General features: G+C 35.0%; 2 protein-coding genes across 2 annotated transcripts; one reads left to right on the top strand and one right to left on the bottom strand.

Annotated features, from left to right (window-relative positions):
• The first annotated feature begins 2,343 nt into the window (after positions 1-2,343).
• LOC141720682 (pyrophosphate-energized vacuolar membrane proton pump-like) lies at positions 2,344-7,857 on the top strand. Its single transcript, XM_074523240.1, has 8 exons — positions 2,344-2,722; positions 4,684-5,258; positions 5,337-5,716; positions 5,909-5,995; positions 6,075-6,405; positions 6,608-7,018; positions 7,271-7,330; positions 7,426-7,857. Exons 1-8 carry the CDS (start codon positions 2,482-2,484, stop codon positions 7,630-7,632), a joined length of 2,292 nt encoding a protein of 763 aa, XP_074379341.1. The 5' UTR covers positions 2,344-2,481; the 3' UTR covers positions 7,633-7,857.
• Positions 7,858-13,143: 5,286 nt separating this feature from the next.
• LOC141720683 (heparanase-like protein 3) lies at positions 13,144-17,388 on the bottom strand. The gene is made up of 10 exons (XM_074523241.1): positions 17,002-17,388; positions 15,863-15,899; positions 15,577-15,760; positions 15,323-15,471; positions 15,014-15,235; positions 14,568-14,757; positions 14,352-14,477; positions 14,175-14,274; positions 13,724-14,100; positions 13,144-13,518 (listed from the first exon to the last, which is right to left on the bottom strand). The coding sequence occupies exons 1-10, from the start codon at positions 17,230-17,232 to the stop codon at positions 13,461-13,463; spliced, it is 1,674 nt and encodes a 557-aa protein (XP_074379342.1). The 5' UTR covers positions 17,233-17,388; the 3' UTR covers positions 13,144-13,460.
• Between the last annotated feature and the right edge of the window lie 2,763 nt (positions 17,389-20,151).

The following is a 20,151-nucleotide window of genomic DNA, read 5'->3' as shown; positions in this document are numbered from 1 at the left end:
ATTACTACGTGCATAAAAATAGTTAACATCAAAGAGTGTGAAAAAAATACATATTCTTATACATACATGTATATATAGGGGCCTAATCAAATAAAAACTAATTTAAAAATAAAAAGTAGAAACCTACATCTAAGCCCAAAAACAGAAGCAGAGGTCCTGCCAATTACATTAAATAAAACACCTACGTATGCTTGTAAATACATACGGACTGTATTGTACATCATTCACAAGTATATCATCATTTATTTCATTCGTCGTCGTTAACCCATCACCACTTCAGACCACCATTAATCTGGCCAACACCTTCAATTATGGCTGATTCCCGCATCTCTCTATAATTTTTTTTATTTTCTCTCTCATTTTACCCATTCGATCTACACAAATCAACACCTGAAATAACAAGCACCTCCCATATAAATCACAAATTCTGAAATTTAAACCTGATATACGAATATAACAAGCAGATTTAAAGTTCAATTATCAAGCTGTATTACAAAAAATACCAAATTCTAAAACGAAATTCACTAATTTATACCACGAAAATCACAAATTTTTAAGTATAAACCACCATTATCATCTTCTATATTTTTCGATCAATTTCTCAATGATTTTTTGGTCCGAGACTTCAATTCTTCGAGTCAGAATCACTATCATCGAGTCAATCTCTCAATCTCATACTCGTCCACCAGAGCCGTGTTCTCTCTATTTCAATTTCTTCACTTTTAAAAATGTTGCGGGTGCCAAATATCATTGAGTTTGTCTAAGAAAGTGAAAGTCATCGGAAAAAGTGGGGGTTCAGGATGATTATATCTAGTACATTTGTGTGATTTAGGGGGTATGATTAACTGCGAAATAAGAGTAATAAATAAACATGTTGTGTGTATGTATGTGTGTATATGTAGCAGGTGGATAAAAAAAGACCGTCATGATATTATATGAATGAGAAAGAGGGAGGAAGATCAGGGAAGAATGAGTGGTTGAGATGTAACTAAAATTAATATTACCAATAAATATAAATAGTTTCTAGTTTTTATTTTAATATTAGTTTCCATTTGATCATTTGTCTATATATATATATATAGATCAGATTATTTATGAATCAGATCTTATTAAATTCATATTCTACATATATTGAATTGGATTTTTTTCGACAAATTTTATTTTATATGATTCATATCCGCTCCATTAGCTATCGGATCAGATAAGATATCCGATCTATTAACGCCCTAAACCAAACGGTGAGGACAAACACCTCTCTTATTGTATAACTGAATGTTTACATGAAAAAGTTAATAGTAAAATGTCAAAAAGGAAGAGTACACACGTTACCGGATATAAAAAGAATTGATAATACCAAAAGGATAAATGATAACGTTTATTTCATTTTCTTTTGGTATATATAATAAATATTTGAAAGATACCCTGTTCCTTGCTCCCTGTAAGCATTTCACACACCCACACGTGCGTAAGACTTTACCCATGTTTGTGGTCCTCGTCTCTAACAAGTAACAAGGAAGTGTAATATTATACTGTTACGTTATAATTTTCGTAAATAATTTTATCAATAATTTTTTGTAAATGCATGGGGATATAACGATATGATGGTTATCAATACTTATTTGCAAAAGATTGACTGTCAAGTAAATATATATGATATTTAAAGATACTTGATACCTCAAAAATATTTTAATTTTCTTTTACAAAATAATGATATTTTATGTGAGTAAATAATATTTTTAGTAATAATTTATATATGAGACCGCATATTAAAATTAGCCATTTATCCGTCATTCACTCATAATATTTGAGTCAGTATATTCTTGTTTGTTCTGTTAAGTTTGTGTTTACATAAAAAATTTAAATTTTGGAAAAATCGAGTTATAATTATAAATTTCAATGTAATTAAATATTTATACTAGATTGATTATTGTGTAACTAGAGATTATATAGCTAATTTTAGCATTTTTGTATTATATAACTACTTGAGGTATGATGTTATCTCGATAATCATGTCCAACAGCGATAACAAAAATCTTGAAAGTTGGAGGCGCCTAAACCAATTACAAATACAATAATCCAAATATCGTAACTCATCTCGGAATGAAAGAAAATTCAAGCTAGTGAGGTATATTGAAAATTTGCAAAATTAAATAAAATTTTAAAAAAGATTCTAATCATAAAAAAATAAGGATGTAGAAAATGGATAAGGACAGAGGAATAACCGCAGTAAAAATCTCACATAGTTAGGTAGAGGTGTTGTCTGTGACTACTCATTCTCTCCTCTACGTATCCTTAACCCTTACACACTCGCACACTAGTATATATATACAAGGCACATCCATACATACGTTACCCAAACCAAATCACATTCACTGTGAGTTTTTGTTTCATTTCATTACATCCTCTTCACCAATCACTCCTATATTCTCTCCCCTCTCTTATCATTTTTATTACACAACACACCTATACTTCTTCTTCTTCATGGCGGGAGCTATTCTTTCAGATCTCGGCACCGAGATTATCATTCCGGTATGTGCTTTTATCGGAATTGCTTTCTCTCTTCTCCAGTGGGTCCTTGTCTCCAAAATCTCCGTCTCGCCGGAAAAATCTCCGGCCGACCGTAAAAACGGCTTCACTGAGTCTTTGATTGAGGAAGAAGAAGGCATTAATGACCATAACGTCGTTAACAAATGCGCTGAGATACAAAACGCCATCTCTGAAGGTTCTAATTTTAAGCTCAGATCTTGTTCTTATTGTTTTTATTTTTTGTGTTTTATTTATAGAATTATGCTATTATTTGCTAGTAAGTTGTGTGTTTAGTTATGAATATATGAGTTTTTGGTGCAACTTTGTGTGTATCATGTATATATGTGTGTTGTTATGTTAAGATTTGTAAATATTCAATTTTAATGCTAAACTTATTTTCTTGTTATTAAATGATTTTTTGTGTATGAATTGTTGTGATTATGATTACAAAATGAATCTTTATGCATAAATTGTTATGGTTATTTTTTAAGAAATGAATCTTGTTGTATAATTTGTTATGATTATTTTTTCTCTTGTTTTAGGATGTTTGTTGTGCAGATCTTTTTATGAAATTGGAAATTATTGGTTCCGCAAATTTAAATATTCACGCACTCATTTTGCATCTACTTGAAGTGATGTAATATGTATTATGGTGTTTTTTGTACAATAATCTTGACCTATATTTTTTAGTTGAGACTGATCGATTTATTGAGATCTAGAGTGTTAAATTTGGTTTTGGTGGTGGTTGTTGGCAGATACATATTTTATAGTTTTATTGTAGAAACATCTATGACCAGGCGGAAGATTTGGGTTAAGTGTTTCAAACTTCTCTTGAAATAAACTATTGTATGTTAAATGTGAATCTCATTATAATATTTTATAGCCTGTGTATCCTTAGACTTTTCGGCAACTGGCCTGCATAAAAATATGGAGAATCGCACCCCTGTGCCTCGGCTTGAAATCTTAAGTCTCGACCTCTTGTTATTAAGAGGAGAGAGTATCTGCTTGGCTCTAAGCGGAGTGATATTCTTAAGAATATGTACGGTTAATATATGGGATTTATGTAAATATTAACCCGAATTTATATTATATTACTGTTTTGAGCTGTGACCAAGGAAAATCATTAAGATCTAATGTGTTAATCTGTGTTAGGTGGTGGTTGGCAAGTATATTTTTAATAGACTATTCTAAACACATGTATTAGGAGCTTAAGAGATTTGGCTGAAGTCTGTTCAAATTTTGCTTAAAATAATCCTTTGTATATACAATGTGATTTTGCTAAGTTTATAGCTTTACCTAACTTTTGAAGTGGCTACATGACCAGATCACCTGACTTCCTTCCAGGCTTATCTCTTTATTCTTTTTTCTTTAATTTTTTGTTGGCAGTTCGATATTATCCATTTCTCTGTTTCAGTTTTCCTTTCGTCATCCCATCCTTCTTTTTCTCCAGCAGCATCGTAATCTTTGTTGTTGTTGTGTCGATTTTCTTCCCTTCCAAAATGTCAGTGTATTCTTATTTTGTTGACATTTATTGCTTATTTTTGTTTTTTCTCGGGCAATGGTCTTATTTCTGTCAACATCAGGCCATTATTAATTTTTACAAAGTGGATAATGATCACGATTTCATAAAAACAAGAAAAAAAGGAAAATGAAGTTACATAAATTAAAAAGAGAAAGAGCGGTCCTTATATTTGTGGCCTAGTGGAAACCCCTCACTCTTGGTAGTAAGAGGTTTTATTTATTTTATAAATTGATTAATTAATCAGTTAATTATTTAACTAAGCAATATGTGTGATTTCTTTTTTTTGTGTGTTTCTCTTAGCACATGAGCACTAATTGTGTGTTTCTCTTAGCACATGAGCACTGATTAGTTTCCAGTAAGTATGTGCCTGATATCTTACCATTTGTAGTAATTATTTGAAATGTTGGCTCTGAATTGTATGACACTAATCGTTATACATGGTCTGTATCTTTTGTGATTGGTTGTTCATTGTTTCACACATGGGTGTTACAGGAGCAACTTCTTTTCTACTCACGATTTCCTACCAATCGAAATAATTTGAAAATGTTGGCTCTGAATTGTATGACACTGATTGTTATACATGGTCTGTATCTTTTTTGATTGGTTATTCATTGTCTTACAAATGTATATTACAGGAGCAACTTCTTTCCTATTCACGATGTATCAATATGTTGGGGTGTTCATGGTTGCCTTTGCAATTTTGATCTTTCTTTTTCTTGGATCTGTGGAGGGATTCAGTACAAAGAGTCAGGCTTGCACGTATGATACCACCAAAACTTGCAAACCTGCCCTTGCAACTGCTCTATTCAGCACTATATCATTCTTGCTCGGCGCTGTCACCTCTGTAGTATCTGGCTTTCTTGGAATGAAGATTGCTACATATGCAAATGCCAGAACAACTTTGGAGGCACGAAAGGGTGTAGGAAAGGCATTTATTGTTGCTTTTAGGTCCGGTGCGGTCATGGGATTCCTCCTCGCTGCAAATGGTCTTTTAGTTTTGTACATTACTATCCTCCTATTTAAATTGTACTATGGCGATGACTGGGAAGGCCTCTTTGAGGCAATAACTGGTTATGGACTTGGGGGTTCTTCCATGGCCCTCTTCGGAAGAGTTGGTGGAGGCATCTATACTAAAGCTGCCGACGTTGGTGCAGATTTAGTTGGAAAGGTGGAGAGAAACATTCCGGAAGATGACCCCAGAAATCCAGCGGTAGGATAGAATATGAATTAGATAACTTTAATATTTTGAAACTCTTTACTTATTGGATTGTAATTTTTTTTTTTTCAGGTGATTGCTGACAATGTTGGTGACAATGTTGGAGATATTGCTGGCATGGGATCTGACCTCTTTGGCTCTTATGCAGAGTCATCCTGTGCTGCCCTAGTTGTTGCTTCAATCTCCTCATTTGGGATCTCTCATGACCTTACTGCAATGTGTTATCCTCTACTCATCAGTTCTGTGGGAATTATTGTTTGCTTGCTCACCACACTATTTGCAACTGATTTCTTTGAAGTCAGAACTGTAAAAGAGATAGAGCCAGCATTGAAGAAGCAACTTATCATCTCCACTGTGCTAATGACGATTGGTGTTGCAATAGTTAGCTGGATTGCTCTTCCTACTTCATTCACAATCTTCAATTTTGGAGCTCAGAAAGAGGTTCAGAATTGGTAAGTTCTGCAGCACACTTATATCCGAATACTGAAGATTATATTTTTGTTTATCAAGTGAAGATGCATATTATTACAAAAGCATTGATATATTTTCTAAAAAAAAAGAAGTGTGGTGTTCTCGAAGCTTACTTTCTGTTTAATTACAGTGACAAGCAATACTTTATTAACTTATATGATTTGGCTTTGCAGGCAACTCTTCCTCTGTGTCTGTGTTGGTCTGTGGGCTGGGCTTATTATTGGTTTTGTTACAGAGTATTACACAAGCAATGCTTACAGGTACTGTTTATAGTGCTTCCATTCTTTAATATGTCCTTTTGTATTAATACACAACTCTTACTTTTAATGTTTATTTCAGTCCTGTCCAAGATGTTGCAGATTCCTGCCGCACCGGAGCTGCTACCAATGTTATTTTTGGTCTTGCATTGGGATATAAGTCTGTGATCATTCCTATCTTTGCCATTGCGGTTAGCATTTTTGTCAGTTTTACTTTTGCTGCTATGTATGGTATTGCGGTAGCTGCACTTGGAATGCTCAGCACTATTGCTACGGGCTTAGCCATTGATGCATATGGTCCCATTAGTGACAATGCTGGAGGCATTGCTGAAATGGCTGGAATGAGCCATAGGATTCGTGAGAGAACCGATGCTCTTGACGCTGCAGGAAACACCACTGCAGCTATTGGGAAGGTATATAATCTTATTATCAAGTAATTTATAGTTTTTAACTAAATTGGTGGGAAGATCTACATCATTTTTTAGTCGATTATTTTTTTTGGGAAATTTTTATGATAATGACCTTCATCAGCTGTTAGTTAATTTACATCTAGAAATATTTGTCACCAAAAGTTGTAAAATAGGACTCCTAACTTGGTTCTCACTTTCTTTGTAGGGTTTCGCCATCGGTTCTGCAGCTCTTGTGTCCCTTGCGCTTTTTGGTGCATTTGTGAGCAGAGCAGGGATATCAGTGGTAGATGTCCTGACACCTAAAGTTTTCATCGGTCTGCTGGTCGGTGCTATGCTCCCTTACTGGTTCTCAGCTATGACAATGAAGAGTGTTGGAAGTGCAGCACTTAAGATGGTTGAAGAAGTGCGTAGACAATTTAACACTATCCCCGGTCTCATGGAAGGGACTGCCAAACCCGACTACGCAACCTGTGTCAAGATCTCCACAGATGCCTCCATTAAAGAAATGATCCCTCCCGGTGCTCTTGTCATGCTTACCCCCCTAATTGTGGGAATATTCTTCGGCGTGGAGACACTTTCTGGTGTTCTTGCAGGAGCACTTGTGTCTGGTGTACAGGTAATGCCAATAGATGATCCTTAGATTCTGTTAGTCACTTTTGGGCAAAAGATTTCATAAGCTGACCAGTTTCTTTGATTTAGGAAACTCCCCCATATGCTGACCGTCTTTCTCTGTTCTGCGACTAGCTATTACCATTATGCATGTTCTATATTTTTTAGTATAACATAGTTATGGAGTGTAGTATAACTTCTAATATTTATTGAGACAGAAAATTATAGCTATTGAGTATCTCTATGGTATCTTGTGTAGATTGCAATTTCTGCCTCCAACACTGGTGGTGCATGGGATAATGCCAAGAAGTATATTGAGGTAATACAACCACCTAAGTTTATCTTCATTCGGCAAATAATACCACTTGTATAATTGCAATATACTAGGACTAATACTCTTCTATATGAATACAGGCTGGTGTTTCCGACCATGCAAAGAGCCTAGGTCCCAAAGGATCTGATCCACACAAGGCCGCTGTGATTGGGGACACTATTGGGGATCCTTTGAAGGACACATCTGGACCATCACTAAACATCCTCATTAAGCTAATGGCAGTTGAATCACTTGTGTTTGCTCCATTTTTCGCGACTCATGGAGGACTGCTCTTCAAGTTATTCTAGAAGAATAAAGATACCGCTTATCAACCCCAATGTGGTTCTCAATCCCAACTTCCTAATTCCCTTTTGTCCATTTCTTGTCTCATGTTTTAACTTTCTTTCAGGTTTATGTAGTTTATGGAAGTTAAATTCCGGAGTTGTTAATTGGTAAAGCTTAGTATGTAACGAGAAATTTTCCCTCTTGGTGTTGATTATGATAATGATGATACGAGAACTTGCTTTTGCTTCTTTAGGTAAGCAATGACATTTTTTCCTTCTATTTTTCATTCATCTGGTTGATCAACTATCAAATCATTGAAACTACTGCAATGATCCCTTCCCCCTTCCATCTCAAGTTCAAACGAATTCATTCACGGTGCGAGTCAACAACCAAACCACACGTAACTTTGTCTCTTCCTCTTGCAATTAAATCCATCATCATACTCTACCATACTAATTGAATCTCGATTTTTTTCCATCTCAATTCGCCACGAATCCGAACCTTGGCTCTTGATACCACTTGTTAGGAGAAAACACCCACATATTCAAGATTCAATTCTACCAATACGGAGTACACACATAATAATATATTTAACATGGAAAACCCACGTCCTAACTTATATTATTAATCAAAACAATTATTGATAATATATTAATACATAATACCTCAATGAGTGTGCCAAACTGATACTTAGTCAACCAATGCTCAAGCATCTCCCATAAGATACCTAAGACGACTACATCTTTTAAGCATACATCAAAATAATAACATGATTATGTATATATAGCCATCACAAACTTAGCCAACAAGACATACCTAATCTGATGATTATAATAATAATTGTCTACCCATACAATTATAATACAATCATATTATAATATTAATTATTTACATATAAAATTATTATTCAATCAAATTATGTCTTGTATCACCAAATCCAACCAATCATCTTTGGGTTGAAACCTAATATTGGATACTGCTGTTGTCACTTATTATGAGTCTATAAATGATAAAATGTGGGTAGAAGCAATGGATAAGGAATTATCAGTTTTAGAAGAAAATAACACCTAAACATTAGTACCTTTACCACCAAGAAAGAAGTGTATTGGATGTAAGTGGGTATAAAAGGTTAAAACTCTTCCCAATGGTCAAGTTTATAGATTTAAGGCCAGACTAGTTGCAAAGGGATACACCCAAGTTGAAGGTATTGATTATCATGACACATTTGCTCTTGTAATTAAAATGGTAACAGTTAGAACTTTATTAACTGTCACAATTGTAGGGAATTGTCATATTGAACAATTAGACATTGATAATACTTTTTTACATGGGGATTTACATGAGGAAGTATACATGAGACCACCATTAGGCTATACAATTCCTCCTGTTTCTAATCTGGTTTGTAAGCTAATTAAATCCCTTTATGGTTTGAAACAAGCTTTCATAAAATGGTTTGTAAAATTGAATGCTAGTTTAGATTGATGCGGTTATAAACAATCCCATTCTGAACATTCTATCTTCACTTATAAATATGATTATAAATATGATGGCAGTTTCATTGCAGTGGTGGTTTATGTAGATGATATTCTACTTGCTATAAATGATATGGTTTTGATTACACGACTTAAACATATGTTGGAGATCAAGTTCACTATCAAAGATTTAGGTCATATCAAATATTATTTAGGACCGGAAGCCATCAAAAATGATAAGTGTTTGTTACTCAGTCAGCTGAAATTCATTGTGGATTTGTTAAAATTAGCAGATTTATATGATTGTAAACCTCTTTTCATTCCAATAGATTCTCATGTTAAATTACATGATGATGCACAGTCAAGTGAGCTTCTTTCTGATCCCTCAGTATATCGAGTGTGGGTTGGAAAATTGTTATATTTGACTACTGAGTCAATTTTTACATGCCCTAAAGAAGATCATCTAAAGGCTGCTGTCAGGGTACTAAGGTACTTAAAATGTACTATATCTCATGGGTTATTTTTTCCTGCACATAATTATTTGACACTACAAAGGTATAGTGATAGTGACTAGGGAAGAGACCCTGTAGATAGACGTTCAGTAGGAAGGTATATGTTCTTTTTAGGTTCTGCATTTATTTCTTGGCATTCCAAAAAACAGTCTTTGATATCCAAGAGTAGTGCAGAAGCAGAATATCGTGCACTTGCAGACAGTTCATGTAAAGTCATTTGGTTAAAAAACATTTTAGCAGACTTACAAGTACTATTGCTTGAATATGTCACTTTATTTTGTGATAACATATCTGCAATAGATTTGACAGCAAATCCAGTCTATTATGCTCAAACTAAGCACATAAAAATCGATTGTCATTTCATACGTGAGAAGATTCAGCTTGGCTTGATTAAGGTAGTTGAGATTGCTTCTAAAGATAACATTATTAATATCCTTACAAAAGGTTTGGGAAAACATCCTCACTGGTATTGTTCTTTAAAGTTTGGTAGTATGTATCTTAGTAACTATACTAAGGGAAGGCAAGATGATGACATAAGTAATCGCAAGCCAATATCCGTTCAAGAGTGGACTAATGAATATATCAGCGCATCTTCCAAGTAAGCAAATGCTTTTTGTCACGTAATGTAGTTAGTAACAAGTTATGTTTACCATTTACTAAAGTTCCATCATTTTGTACAAACACATCCTTGTAGATTGTCAGCTTACACGCTATTAATTAGTTACGTCCAAGCCTATATATTATAAAGAAAGAAACAGTTCATTGAACTTTAGTAATAGAATTACATACTTCTCTCTCTTTTTATTGTTACTCAATGTAAATATATTTCGTACTCAATCACCTCTTTAAATACCGATACCATTTTTTTTAGAAAATAAGGTGACGTAACATTACGAGACATTATGAAATACTTGTTCTTACTAGTGTGAAACTGTGAATGCATGTAGTTCAGTTTAAATACAAGTAGGGACATAGTATGACACTTTCTCAGAATTCTTACTTTTTACTTTCATGTGTTTGGAGCTAAATGCATTGTGCTTAAAGAAGAAAATGAGCATCTTAGAAAGTTTGATGCTAAAGAAGAAGAAGGCGTATTTCTTGTCTGCTCTCTGGAATCTGAAGCATACAGGATGCATCTTAGAAAGTTTGATGCTAAAGAAGAAGAAGGCATATTTCTTGTCTATTCTCTGGAATATGAAGCATACAGGATTTATGTGATTGCTAATCAGAAGGTGATTGAAAGTCTTAATGTAACTTTCGGCAACACCAAGTTTGCAAGCCTGCAAATAGAAAAGAATTTTGAATCTTTGGAATTTGAGAATCTTTCAGATGATCCTTTATATGAAGACGAACTTGAGGTTACTCCTGTTATACCTACTGTACGTGGTAACAATGATCCTGAATCGAGTGGTAGTAGTGGTAATGCAGATGATACAGTATGACCTACTAGAACCACTCCACGCAGCTCAGAATCATCAATCCATGGTGGCAGCCACTCGGGGGGGGGGGGGGGCAGGAAGAAGATCTACAGTTCACAATCAACATAATGCTAAATAAGGGGAAACATCAAAATCTTATCTGCTAAGACAAAGGGTATGGAATAGAGGCCATACATTTGAATTGATCATTGGTGATCCTGACACAGGAGTGAGAACTAAACGTGTCACACAGAATGAATATCACTTCTCAGGATTTCTTTAAAAAATGGAGCCTAAGAAAGTGGATGAAGCATTTGAAGATCCATATTGAGTTATTGTTATGCAAGAAGAACTTAATGAGTTTGAAAGACATAAAGTTTGGAAGCTGGTATCCAGACCTAAAGGCAAAACAATGATTGGCACTAAGTGGTTATTCAAAAAAAATTGGATGAAAATGATATTGTAACGAGAAATAAAGCTAGAATGGTAGTTAAAGGTTATTCTCAACAAGAGGTTATGGATTATGATGAAACCTATGCTCCAGTAGTTAGGATTAAGACAATCAGGATATTGCTGACATTCGCTGCACATTCAGACTTGAAAGTTTATCAAAATAGATGTGAAGAATGCTAGCCTTAACGAGGAGTTAGAATAAGAAGTGTATGCGGAACATTTGAAGATCTAAATTTATGACCCGCTTAATACTTGTGTACTAGCCTACAAAATACTAGCGTCATATAACGTACTATTTGTTCACTTTTGAACTATTCACTTTAAACATATTAAATAAAACATATGGAAAATCCATACTTTTAGTTAGAATATAATAATATTAAGGCCTTAATTAATTTTACTCTAAATTTGGGTTCGATTTTCTATAAACACATACTTATATTTATTTACATACTTATATTTATTTATTTATTTTAACTTTTTAAATTTCATCTAATTTCACTTCTTTTAACTACATTAATTTCACCCGATTTATTGATATTAAGCTTAATTTCAATCTGAATTTCACACGTCATAAGTTCAATTCTTTGTAAATATTAACTTAGTATTTTTAATCTCAAACCGAGCGGATCATTTTATTCATTTTAATGCGCTGAAAACACACGTTTAAGGGTAGGGCACGGAAGACAAAATATTAAGTAAAAAAGAAAAAGTAAGTGCAGTTTATTACTCCGTCCCAAAATTTAATGCAGAGGAGAGAAAGTGTGTTAATGGCAATTTGAGGTGATGTAGCTAGTTCGAGTAAGATTTTTGAACTAAGCGAATGATTAAAGCAATCTGCGTATAAAGTCCGTATTAAAAGAGAAAATTGTTAGTAATTCTTCAATTAAAGAGTTCTCAATAAAATTCAATCCCACCCTGAAAAAAGAGTGTTTTGGTTTTTGGATTACCGCAACAATTTTTTTTGGCCAAGTGAAATAAAACGACGTAGAACAAAGAATTACCCCAACACTGTTCTAGTAGTTATGCTCTCATTGCCTGGGTAACCATACCCATTACCTCTTTCATGTTAATCAATAAAATATTTTATTTTCTTTACATTTTCCTCTCTTTTTTCTACGTTTATTTTACCTCTTTTTTCAAATTTGTTACAATAATGATGATGACATGATGAAGATGGGGGAATGGATCATCACAAAACTTGAGGACTTGTAAAAGAATGTGACAATCATGGGGGGACTGTGTACTATCTCGCAGTACTCGAAAACCAATAACGAGGGTGCCTGAACATAGATGGTCGCTGACTAATAACTTTTTAGGCCTGGGATGGGGTCATTCTTCACTTCCAAGCCCTCACTAGTTTACCAAACTCATTTCTCTTCTAGCTAATCTAATTATGTTTCTTCTACCCTACAAATTACATTTGCATCTTAAGGAAACCCCGACCTGCAGTCCGACAAGGCTATCCCACAGGGATCAAAACCATCAGTTTCTAACCTTTTCTTCACCCTATTGGAAGCGCATTACTCGTTGATCAAACTATTTTGCGGTTTTGAAGTAACAGGCTCGAATATGCTTCCAATTACCAGTATATGGAGTTCCCATCTTATTTTTAGTCACAAAGATTAACAGGAGAGCATATAACCTGAATCATGGGGAGAAAAAGCTATAATAGCTATATAGTTTCATTAGTCTCTTACTTGATAAGTTTTTAGTACTAAACATTTAAACTTACATTCCTAATACTATGTACTTTCTGCCTTACGCAAACAGGCAGAATAAACAAGGCAGGTGAATGGATTACAAGTATTCTATATCAAAAGTATATAAATATCAGTTCAGCGTGATGGCCAGATTCACAGTTCCCAAAAATACTGCTCTTAGTTTATTTGGATTTATAGAAGACATGGTCCATTCATTTCCAAGTAAACAGAATGACAAATAAGCAGATTTTCTGCAAGTAACAATTACTGGGAGACAAACCTTGCTACTGCGTTTACTCAGCAGAAAACCTTTGTACTCTTTCGGTTCCATCGGTTATCCTCTCAATATACCTAACAGTGACAAGATTTCATTTATATATGAGTCAGAGGATCTCATAAGCCATAATAGATTCAGGGGTTGTTTCATATCTACTTGATCGTGAAAGGACTATTTAAATGCTCGGCAGGAGAAAAAATCGACTTTTCTTGTATATATTACGAGTGAACAAAAAGATTTGTGTATCAGAACCGGTTTTAGTTCCATGAGTTCACTTACCTACATGCAGGGAGAACAACTGGTAGATGAACAAATACAATAGAATAGGGAGCAACAATTATGGGCTCCGATGAAATTATATTTTGAGGTTTCAAGGTAGGTATTCTTCCATATGAATCTACAGTCAATGGGTTCCCATTTAGCAGCATAGTTCTACTGTGTAAATCCCCATCTTTTGCTGTCAAATGGTATTCCTCTCTTGTCGCCATCATTGTTGGATGAACTTTTGGAGGCAATCTTATAGTCTTTGATCTATGCTGGTGATGATGATGGTGATGGTGATGAGAGTGGTGACGCCACGAGCTGTTGTTGAATGTGGGGTTTACTTTAACTGTTGTATTATTGTCGAGATTGATCAATAGTAGGGTGATGCCATTCTGCAATGCAAGTTTTAGTGATCAGTAAATTGACAATACAGAGCTATTTTTTAGTTGAATATATTTTCAATTACCGATTCTTTTGCACAATGAGCGTAAGCACGTATTTTCCTTGTTCCAGAGAAGCTCGTGGACAGTACTCTTCTTCCCATCAGTCTGTGCCATAAAAGAGCACTGCAAGGAGGAAAGCACATTAATCACAGCCTTAAACAGAAGTTATCTTGTTCCTAGGGATAATTATTCTAAAATACCTATAGAAATCTGGATTTGGCACAAAAGTAGTAGTGTTGAGCAAACCATAGTTTCCACCAATAAGTGTTTGTCTGCAGTATGTCTTTGTATCATAAGTTGCAGACATGCCAAGTTGATCCAAGTACCTACAACCATAGTTTGGTTATTTATCATAAGCAATCATGCAAAACACCACCAAACTAATTTTAATTGCACCCTTTTGTGTGCTGTCATACCAGAAACTGTACACAAATGAATTGGACACCAGATTATGGCCACTATTATATGCCCCACCAGCCTCACCAACCCATGCACCCGCTGATGTCCCAGAAGTATTGATAATATTCTGGAGTTTGCTAAAAGTATCAGCCTCGCCATCAAGATAAGATGGATCAAGAATCTTTTCCACAAGGTGTTTATCAACTCCTGCAGAAATCGACAACTCTATTTAAGAACTAAAACTACTATTACTGAAGATGTTAGGATGTGACATCAACACCTGGAGTGATTTTAGACAGGCAAATATCTTGCTTTTAATTTAAGTCTTTTCTCAAAAAAATTGAAGGGGAAAAGAAGAATAAATTTTCTTAGGTTGCTGAAAGAACATAGGATTTATTTTCTCTAATTCCTGTTATGTTTTTAATATTTATTTTCTCTAATTCCTGTTATGTTTTTAATATACCTGCACCAAGATTATAGATATGGTGGGTAACAGCATCAATCTTAGGTGTTCTGTCAAGAAATTGCTTGAACCAATCTTCATCAAAAAATCCTCCTGGAGATATAATTTTTGGATTTTGCCCCTGGTAGATATCTTGCACTATTTGTTGTAGAGCAGTTGTATCACTAGAGTATTGGTCTGCTGCAACTCTTGTACCTACTCCACTCCCACACAGTTCATTTCCTGAAAAATAGTAAGATGCATATTCTTCTTTTAGGAGTATATTCTTCTTAAATCACCAAAAAGAAAGTAAAGGAAGGTTGCACTTACCAAGCTCCCAGCCATGGATTTTGTAATTCTTCTTTACTGTATACTCTATAAAAGATCTGGCATTGGTGGTATCCCAAGCTCCGACCCTAGAGCCATCAGGCATCACGGTTCTTCCACTTAAAGCATTTAATCCAAAAATAACGAGAGCCCTGAATCCCAAACCATAATATAACCCATACTTCTCAATGTCATAGAGATATACGAGGTAACTGGAAAAAATACTAATATTTGGGAACTTAGGATCATTAACTTACCCAGACTTGTTAAAGAAGTTGTTTAATGCATCCCATCTTTTTAACGGTAGGCAGCCTTGAGTGAAACCAAACAGCTCTGAGGAGTTTTTAACAAATGAAGTGCAAGGTTGTTTGTTATCTTCAGTATCATAGATGACTTTGTCTTGCAAAGTACCACCTAGTCTAATCTTCAATGGTGAAAAGGCTGCGTAGTTACTTAAATAAGTTTAGGATCTAATAATAACTCACTAAAAGATTTAAAATGTGTTCAATACTCAGATGTTTCACAGATTTAACACAATTGTACCTTTGACTGCATTTATGAATATCTCATTGTTAAGATCCTGAATGGCAAAAAAAAAAGAGTACAGCAATTAGATTTCAACAAAAAATTTAACCATTGTGTTGAATTTTTTTGAAGCCTCCAATTCGTATCAGTATAAAGTTCCTCAATTCAACATTTTAAAACTACAAAGTACAGTGTAGTTCTAGAAAAATTAGATAAATACACATTCAACAGATTAAAAGAAAAATCTCTGAACAGAATTGCCATAGTAGAAAATAATCACATAGTTGTGATATAAAAAATCAGAACTTAGGTTCTAATGTAATTTGTATCATTTAAAGGTAACTTAATTCTCTTTTGTCCCTCCATACAAAAACTCAATCTTATAAATGTGGTGATAGTCTGATAGAATTTCTATGCAAACCATAGTCAGAAATTTGCAATTCTATTATTTTTTCGCTCTGCTCACACAATTTCTACACCATATTCAACATTCACAATGTTTTACTACATGTCCCTTCTTCAGTCCATCTTTCATAACCAATCATAGGGCTATAATTCAATTTAATCTGCTACAATTCAAAATAGCCCATTTGCCTAAACTTTTATTAAAAGTTAATTCCTCCTTTTTTCCAGTTAAATTGAAAGAACTTTGACTGCATGTTAAATTTTTTTTTTTTTTCAATTTTAAGAAACTGAAATATACATTTTAATGAGGAATACATATATATTTTTTATAATATAACTTTTTAATTTTTTTTCAATTAATAAAATAGTTAAATTTTGGTCAAAATTTAGTAAAGTAAGGAAGAGTGAACAACTGTTTTGAAACAGGCTAGTCATGTAATTTGTAGCAAGAAGTGCTACTTTTCTCTAACTTAAAAGAAACCAGAAAAACAGCATAGCCTAACAAGCTCCAAACAGGGCAATAATTAAAACAACAAAACCCTCGTTACAACAAAACATCAATTTATGAACATAAACACACATAACCCACAGCTCCCTGATTTGATTACGTGACTTCAACCAGATTAACAGAAATGATAATAAAAATTCAATACAAAATATATTAAAAATCTCATTCTCGTTTCTGTAACCGGGTCGTAATCCAAAGAAAAAAAACATATTAGTGTTGAAAGTAAAGTACAAGGGAGACAAACCAGGTTAAGAAGAGAAGCATGGTCCCAGCTACAAGTACCATAATCACATTTCTCAGGTGGCCACCAATCCAATGTAGCACATATAAAATCACTGTCTGTCAACCCAATCAAATTTTTCCCATTTATATCTACTCTCCCTTCAACTATATCACTGCCCTCTGTATATTGCATTGCAAATACACTGTAAACCACCAAATACACCAATATACATACACACATTTTAGAACCCATTTTCAACTATCCAAGATCTGTGTTTATTGTGTGTGTATTATATATACTATGCGTGTGTGGTATATAAGGTTAGTCGAGGGAGGGTGAAGGCTATAACTAGGCAGCAGGTGAATAAGGAAGGTGGAGGAGTTGAGCGGTGCTATGGACTTTGAAAACAGCAAGGCCCTTTTTATAATGATTTCTAGGAAGCTTTTGATTATACGTATTGATACTAATTTTCTTCATAACTATTCAATCCCCCTGTAATAAATCAGTGATTACGGGAATTTACTCAAGGCAAATAGAAAATTAAAACAGTGATTACGGGAGTTTACTAAAAGGAGAATATTTAACATATTGTGCAACATAGATTCAAGAATTCTCGCTCATCAAATTACTTTTTCTTTTGCCCAACAAATAAACTATTTTCATTAAATATATCGCTTATCAATTTTTTTTGCTGAACAAACAAACTGTTTTCATAAAATAAAATATAATATATTCGGACTAAACTTCCAACTACCAATACAAATAATTTGAAAAATAATTAGTTGATTTATAAATCATACACTAATTTACAAAATATGTAAGATTAATTATTTTAAAAAATGCAACAGTTCCAATTCTAAATTTTAAAATTAACATATAAATTAAAATTTAAATTATTATAATAAAATATAAAATAGAGCTAATGATAACTTGTATACGAAAAAATAGAGTTTAAATTACTGCTATAGTTACGGGGGAATTAACAATTAAGTATGGATGGGAAAAAGGACAAGGTAGTGAATTAGGAAAATTGAGTTGGAAGTGGGGTCAGTGAGTATGCTTTTCTTGGGGGAATGAAATTAAACTAGGGAGTATGAAACTTGGCTTGGTCCAAAGGGAAAAAGATAACTGGTTTGGAGGGTTTTCGGCGGGGGTTTGTGGGACCCTTTTCTATGCCTTCTCCTTCTCCCCGTTTTCTTCTTTCGCGCGGCTATCATATCTGCCCTCCCGGTATTAAACTCGAAGGGAACCCGTTTTGTATAGACCGGTTTTGGCCGGTTTAAAGTATGTAACAACTCAATTAAATTGATTTTAAGATTTTTAATCAAATTAGATGTATAACCCGTGTAATTTACGAGAATGCTCTACATTATATAAATTAATATTAGTTGAAGTTATTTATTACATATTTACGTTACCACTCCGTATATGAATGATGTATTTATTTGTGTATATGAGAAGTAATTTTTGGGTATGATGGTATTAGTGCGAGGTTAAAATAATTTATGTAGTGTTATTCCCTGTTGTCCACTGTTGAGTGCGATTCGTGATAGTAGTTGTAGAAATGTATGCGGTTGTTCCAACTATTGTTGAATGTAGTACTTGATAGGGTATGGGCACCCTGGCTAGCATCCAACCTAGCTAGGATGAGACAAACTCAATTGGAGAGCCAAGGCCCCCTGACCCAGAAGAAGCAAATGAAGAGAGCCAGACTCGGGTTGATAACCGTGCCCATGCCCAACCCAAGAGTAGGATCACCTCCCAGGTAGAGTCCAACCCGTCCTTCAGTAGAGCCGGGCTCGAGGGGGGTCCCCCAAACACGAGCATACCCCACAGCCCACCAAGAAGGGGCACGTGACAATGACAGCTATCAACAACCAACAACTGAGACAAGTATGACACGCGTCAACACACCTTTGGTGCATCCTAAAGGTGGTCCTTTCCTGGACACATGTATGGAATCCATCCCAGCCAGGCATCCTCCGCCTCTAACAACGAACGACCCTAATCTAAAGGTACCAACCCCTAAACCCTATTTTTGGCTATAAATACCTTAAGGGAGAGGGTTTAGGGGTTACACGTTCTCTTACACACAAATATACGCACACAGCCACTTTGCATTCCTCTCTATCTTCATCTTTCCCCAAAGCGAGTTCTTACTCTCACACCCGATGCGTCGCGGGGCTCAAACCCCCCTCTGGTGTTATTTTGCAGATACCTCACATCAGCCATACCACACCTCCACGAGAAGGGTCCAGGAGCGGCGTCGGAAGGAGTAGCCCCGCACACCGGAGTTATCATTTGGAGCTAGAAGGAGGGGCTCTCCATCTTTGGGTCACAGTGCCTCTGGATTCATCTTCATCAGCAAACTCTTAAAAGAGTCCATTTATTTAATTTGTAAGAAACCAAGCAACCATACTCTCTCATAATTATGAATGTTGTTTATTTAAGTCACGTTTGTGTGTGCTCGTCATTTTAGGCCACGTTTGTGCGAGCCTGATTTTTTTTTGTTTTTAAGGCACGTTTGTGTGTGCTATAGATAGTTTTGACTGTTTTGAAACCTAGATCTACTTTAGCTTGCATGTTGTCTTCGTGTTTTAGACCCCGTTATACTTTTTCTGCAAAATTGTTAGCAAAACCCAGACATTTTGTTTGTTGTAATTCTGGAATTTTTTTTGCTATCTTTAAAAAGCGACCTTAGATCTATATTTCTAGCTCCAAATTTTGGGAAGTTGTTGTTTGCACACTTGAGATAATGGTAAGAGCAGGGAAGAATACGGTTGGAAGACCCTTCGCAAGTACCCAGGACCAGGACCATTTTCAGGCACAGGACCCTGGGGCCGACAAGAACACCCTCGAGACACATACCCCGATCTTGGAAAGGCTAGTAACGCCCCGCGATGCCAGGAACCTCATTAAGCTGAACCAATACAAGTATACCAATGTTCCAGTGGCCGAGGAACACATGGCCAGTCTAACCAGTAATGAATTTGCTGAAGCAATCCGGCTCTACAGGGAAGAGCAAGCCCGGGCTCAACAAGAATTTGAACAGGAAGATGATCAGGCTGAATCCGGGGACTCTTAACAATCTAGGAGATCTTTGACCGAATCGAATCTAAGGGAAAGAAGAATCAAAAGGATCAGAGTAATAAAAAAGAGATAGAAGCAACT

Source organism: Apium graveolens, chromosome 4 (genome assembly GCF_009905375.1).
Source record: "Apium graveolens cultivar Ventura chromosome 4, ASM990537v1, whole genome shotgun sequence".
Classification (NCBI taxonomy): Eukaryota; Viridiplantae; Streptophyta; class Magnoliopsida; order Apiales; family Apiaceae; genus Apium; species Apium graveolens.
The sequence above is the reverse complement of the archived record's forward strand: the minus strand, read 5'-3'. Positions and strand labels throughout refer to the sequence as shown.

Excerpts from the sequence above, each read along its gene's own strand:
- LOC141720682 (XM_074523240.1), top strand. The coding sequence starts at position 2,482 with ATGGCGGGAGCTATTCTTTCAGATCTCGGCACCGAGATTATCATTCCG. Across the intron at positions 5,259-5,336 it reads ATGACCCCAGAAATCCAGCG|GTGATTGCTGACAATGTTGG; the intron begins GTAGGATAGAAT and ends TTTTTTTTTCAG. Across the intron at positions 5,717-5,908 it reads CAGAAAGAGGTTCAGAATTG|GCAACTCTTCCTCTGTGTCT; the intron begins GTAAGTTCTGCA and ends TTGGCTTTGCAG.
- LOC141720683 (XM_074523241.1), bottom strand. The coding sequence starts at position 17,232 with ATGGGTTCTAAAATGTGTGTATGTATATTGGTGTATTTGGTGGTTTAC. Across the intron at positions 15,900-17,001 it reads ATGCTTCTCTTCTTAACCTG|GATCTTAACAATGAGATATT; the intron begins GTTTGTCTCCCT and ends TTTGCCATTCAG. Across the intron at positions 14,101-14,174 it reads CTCATTGTGCAAAAGAATCG|AATGGCATCACCCTACTATT; the intron begins GTAATTGAAAAT and ends CTTGCATTGCAG.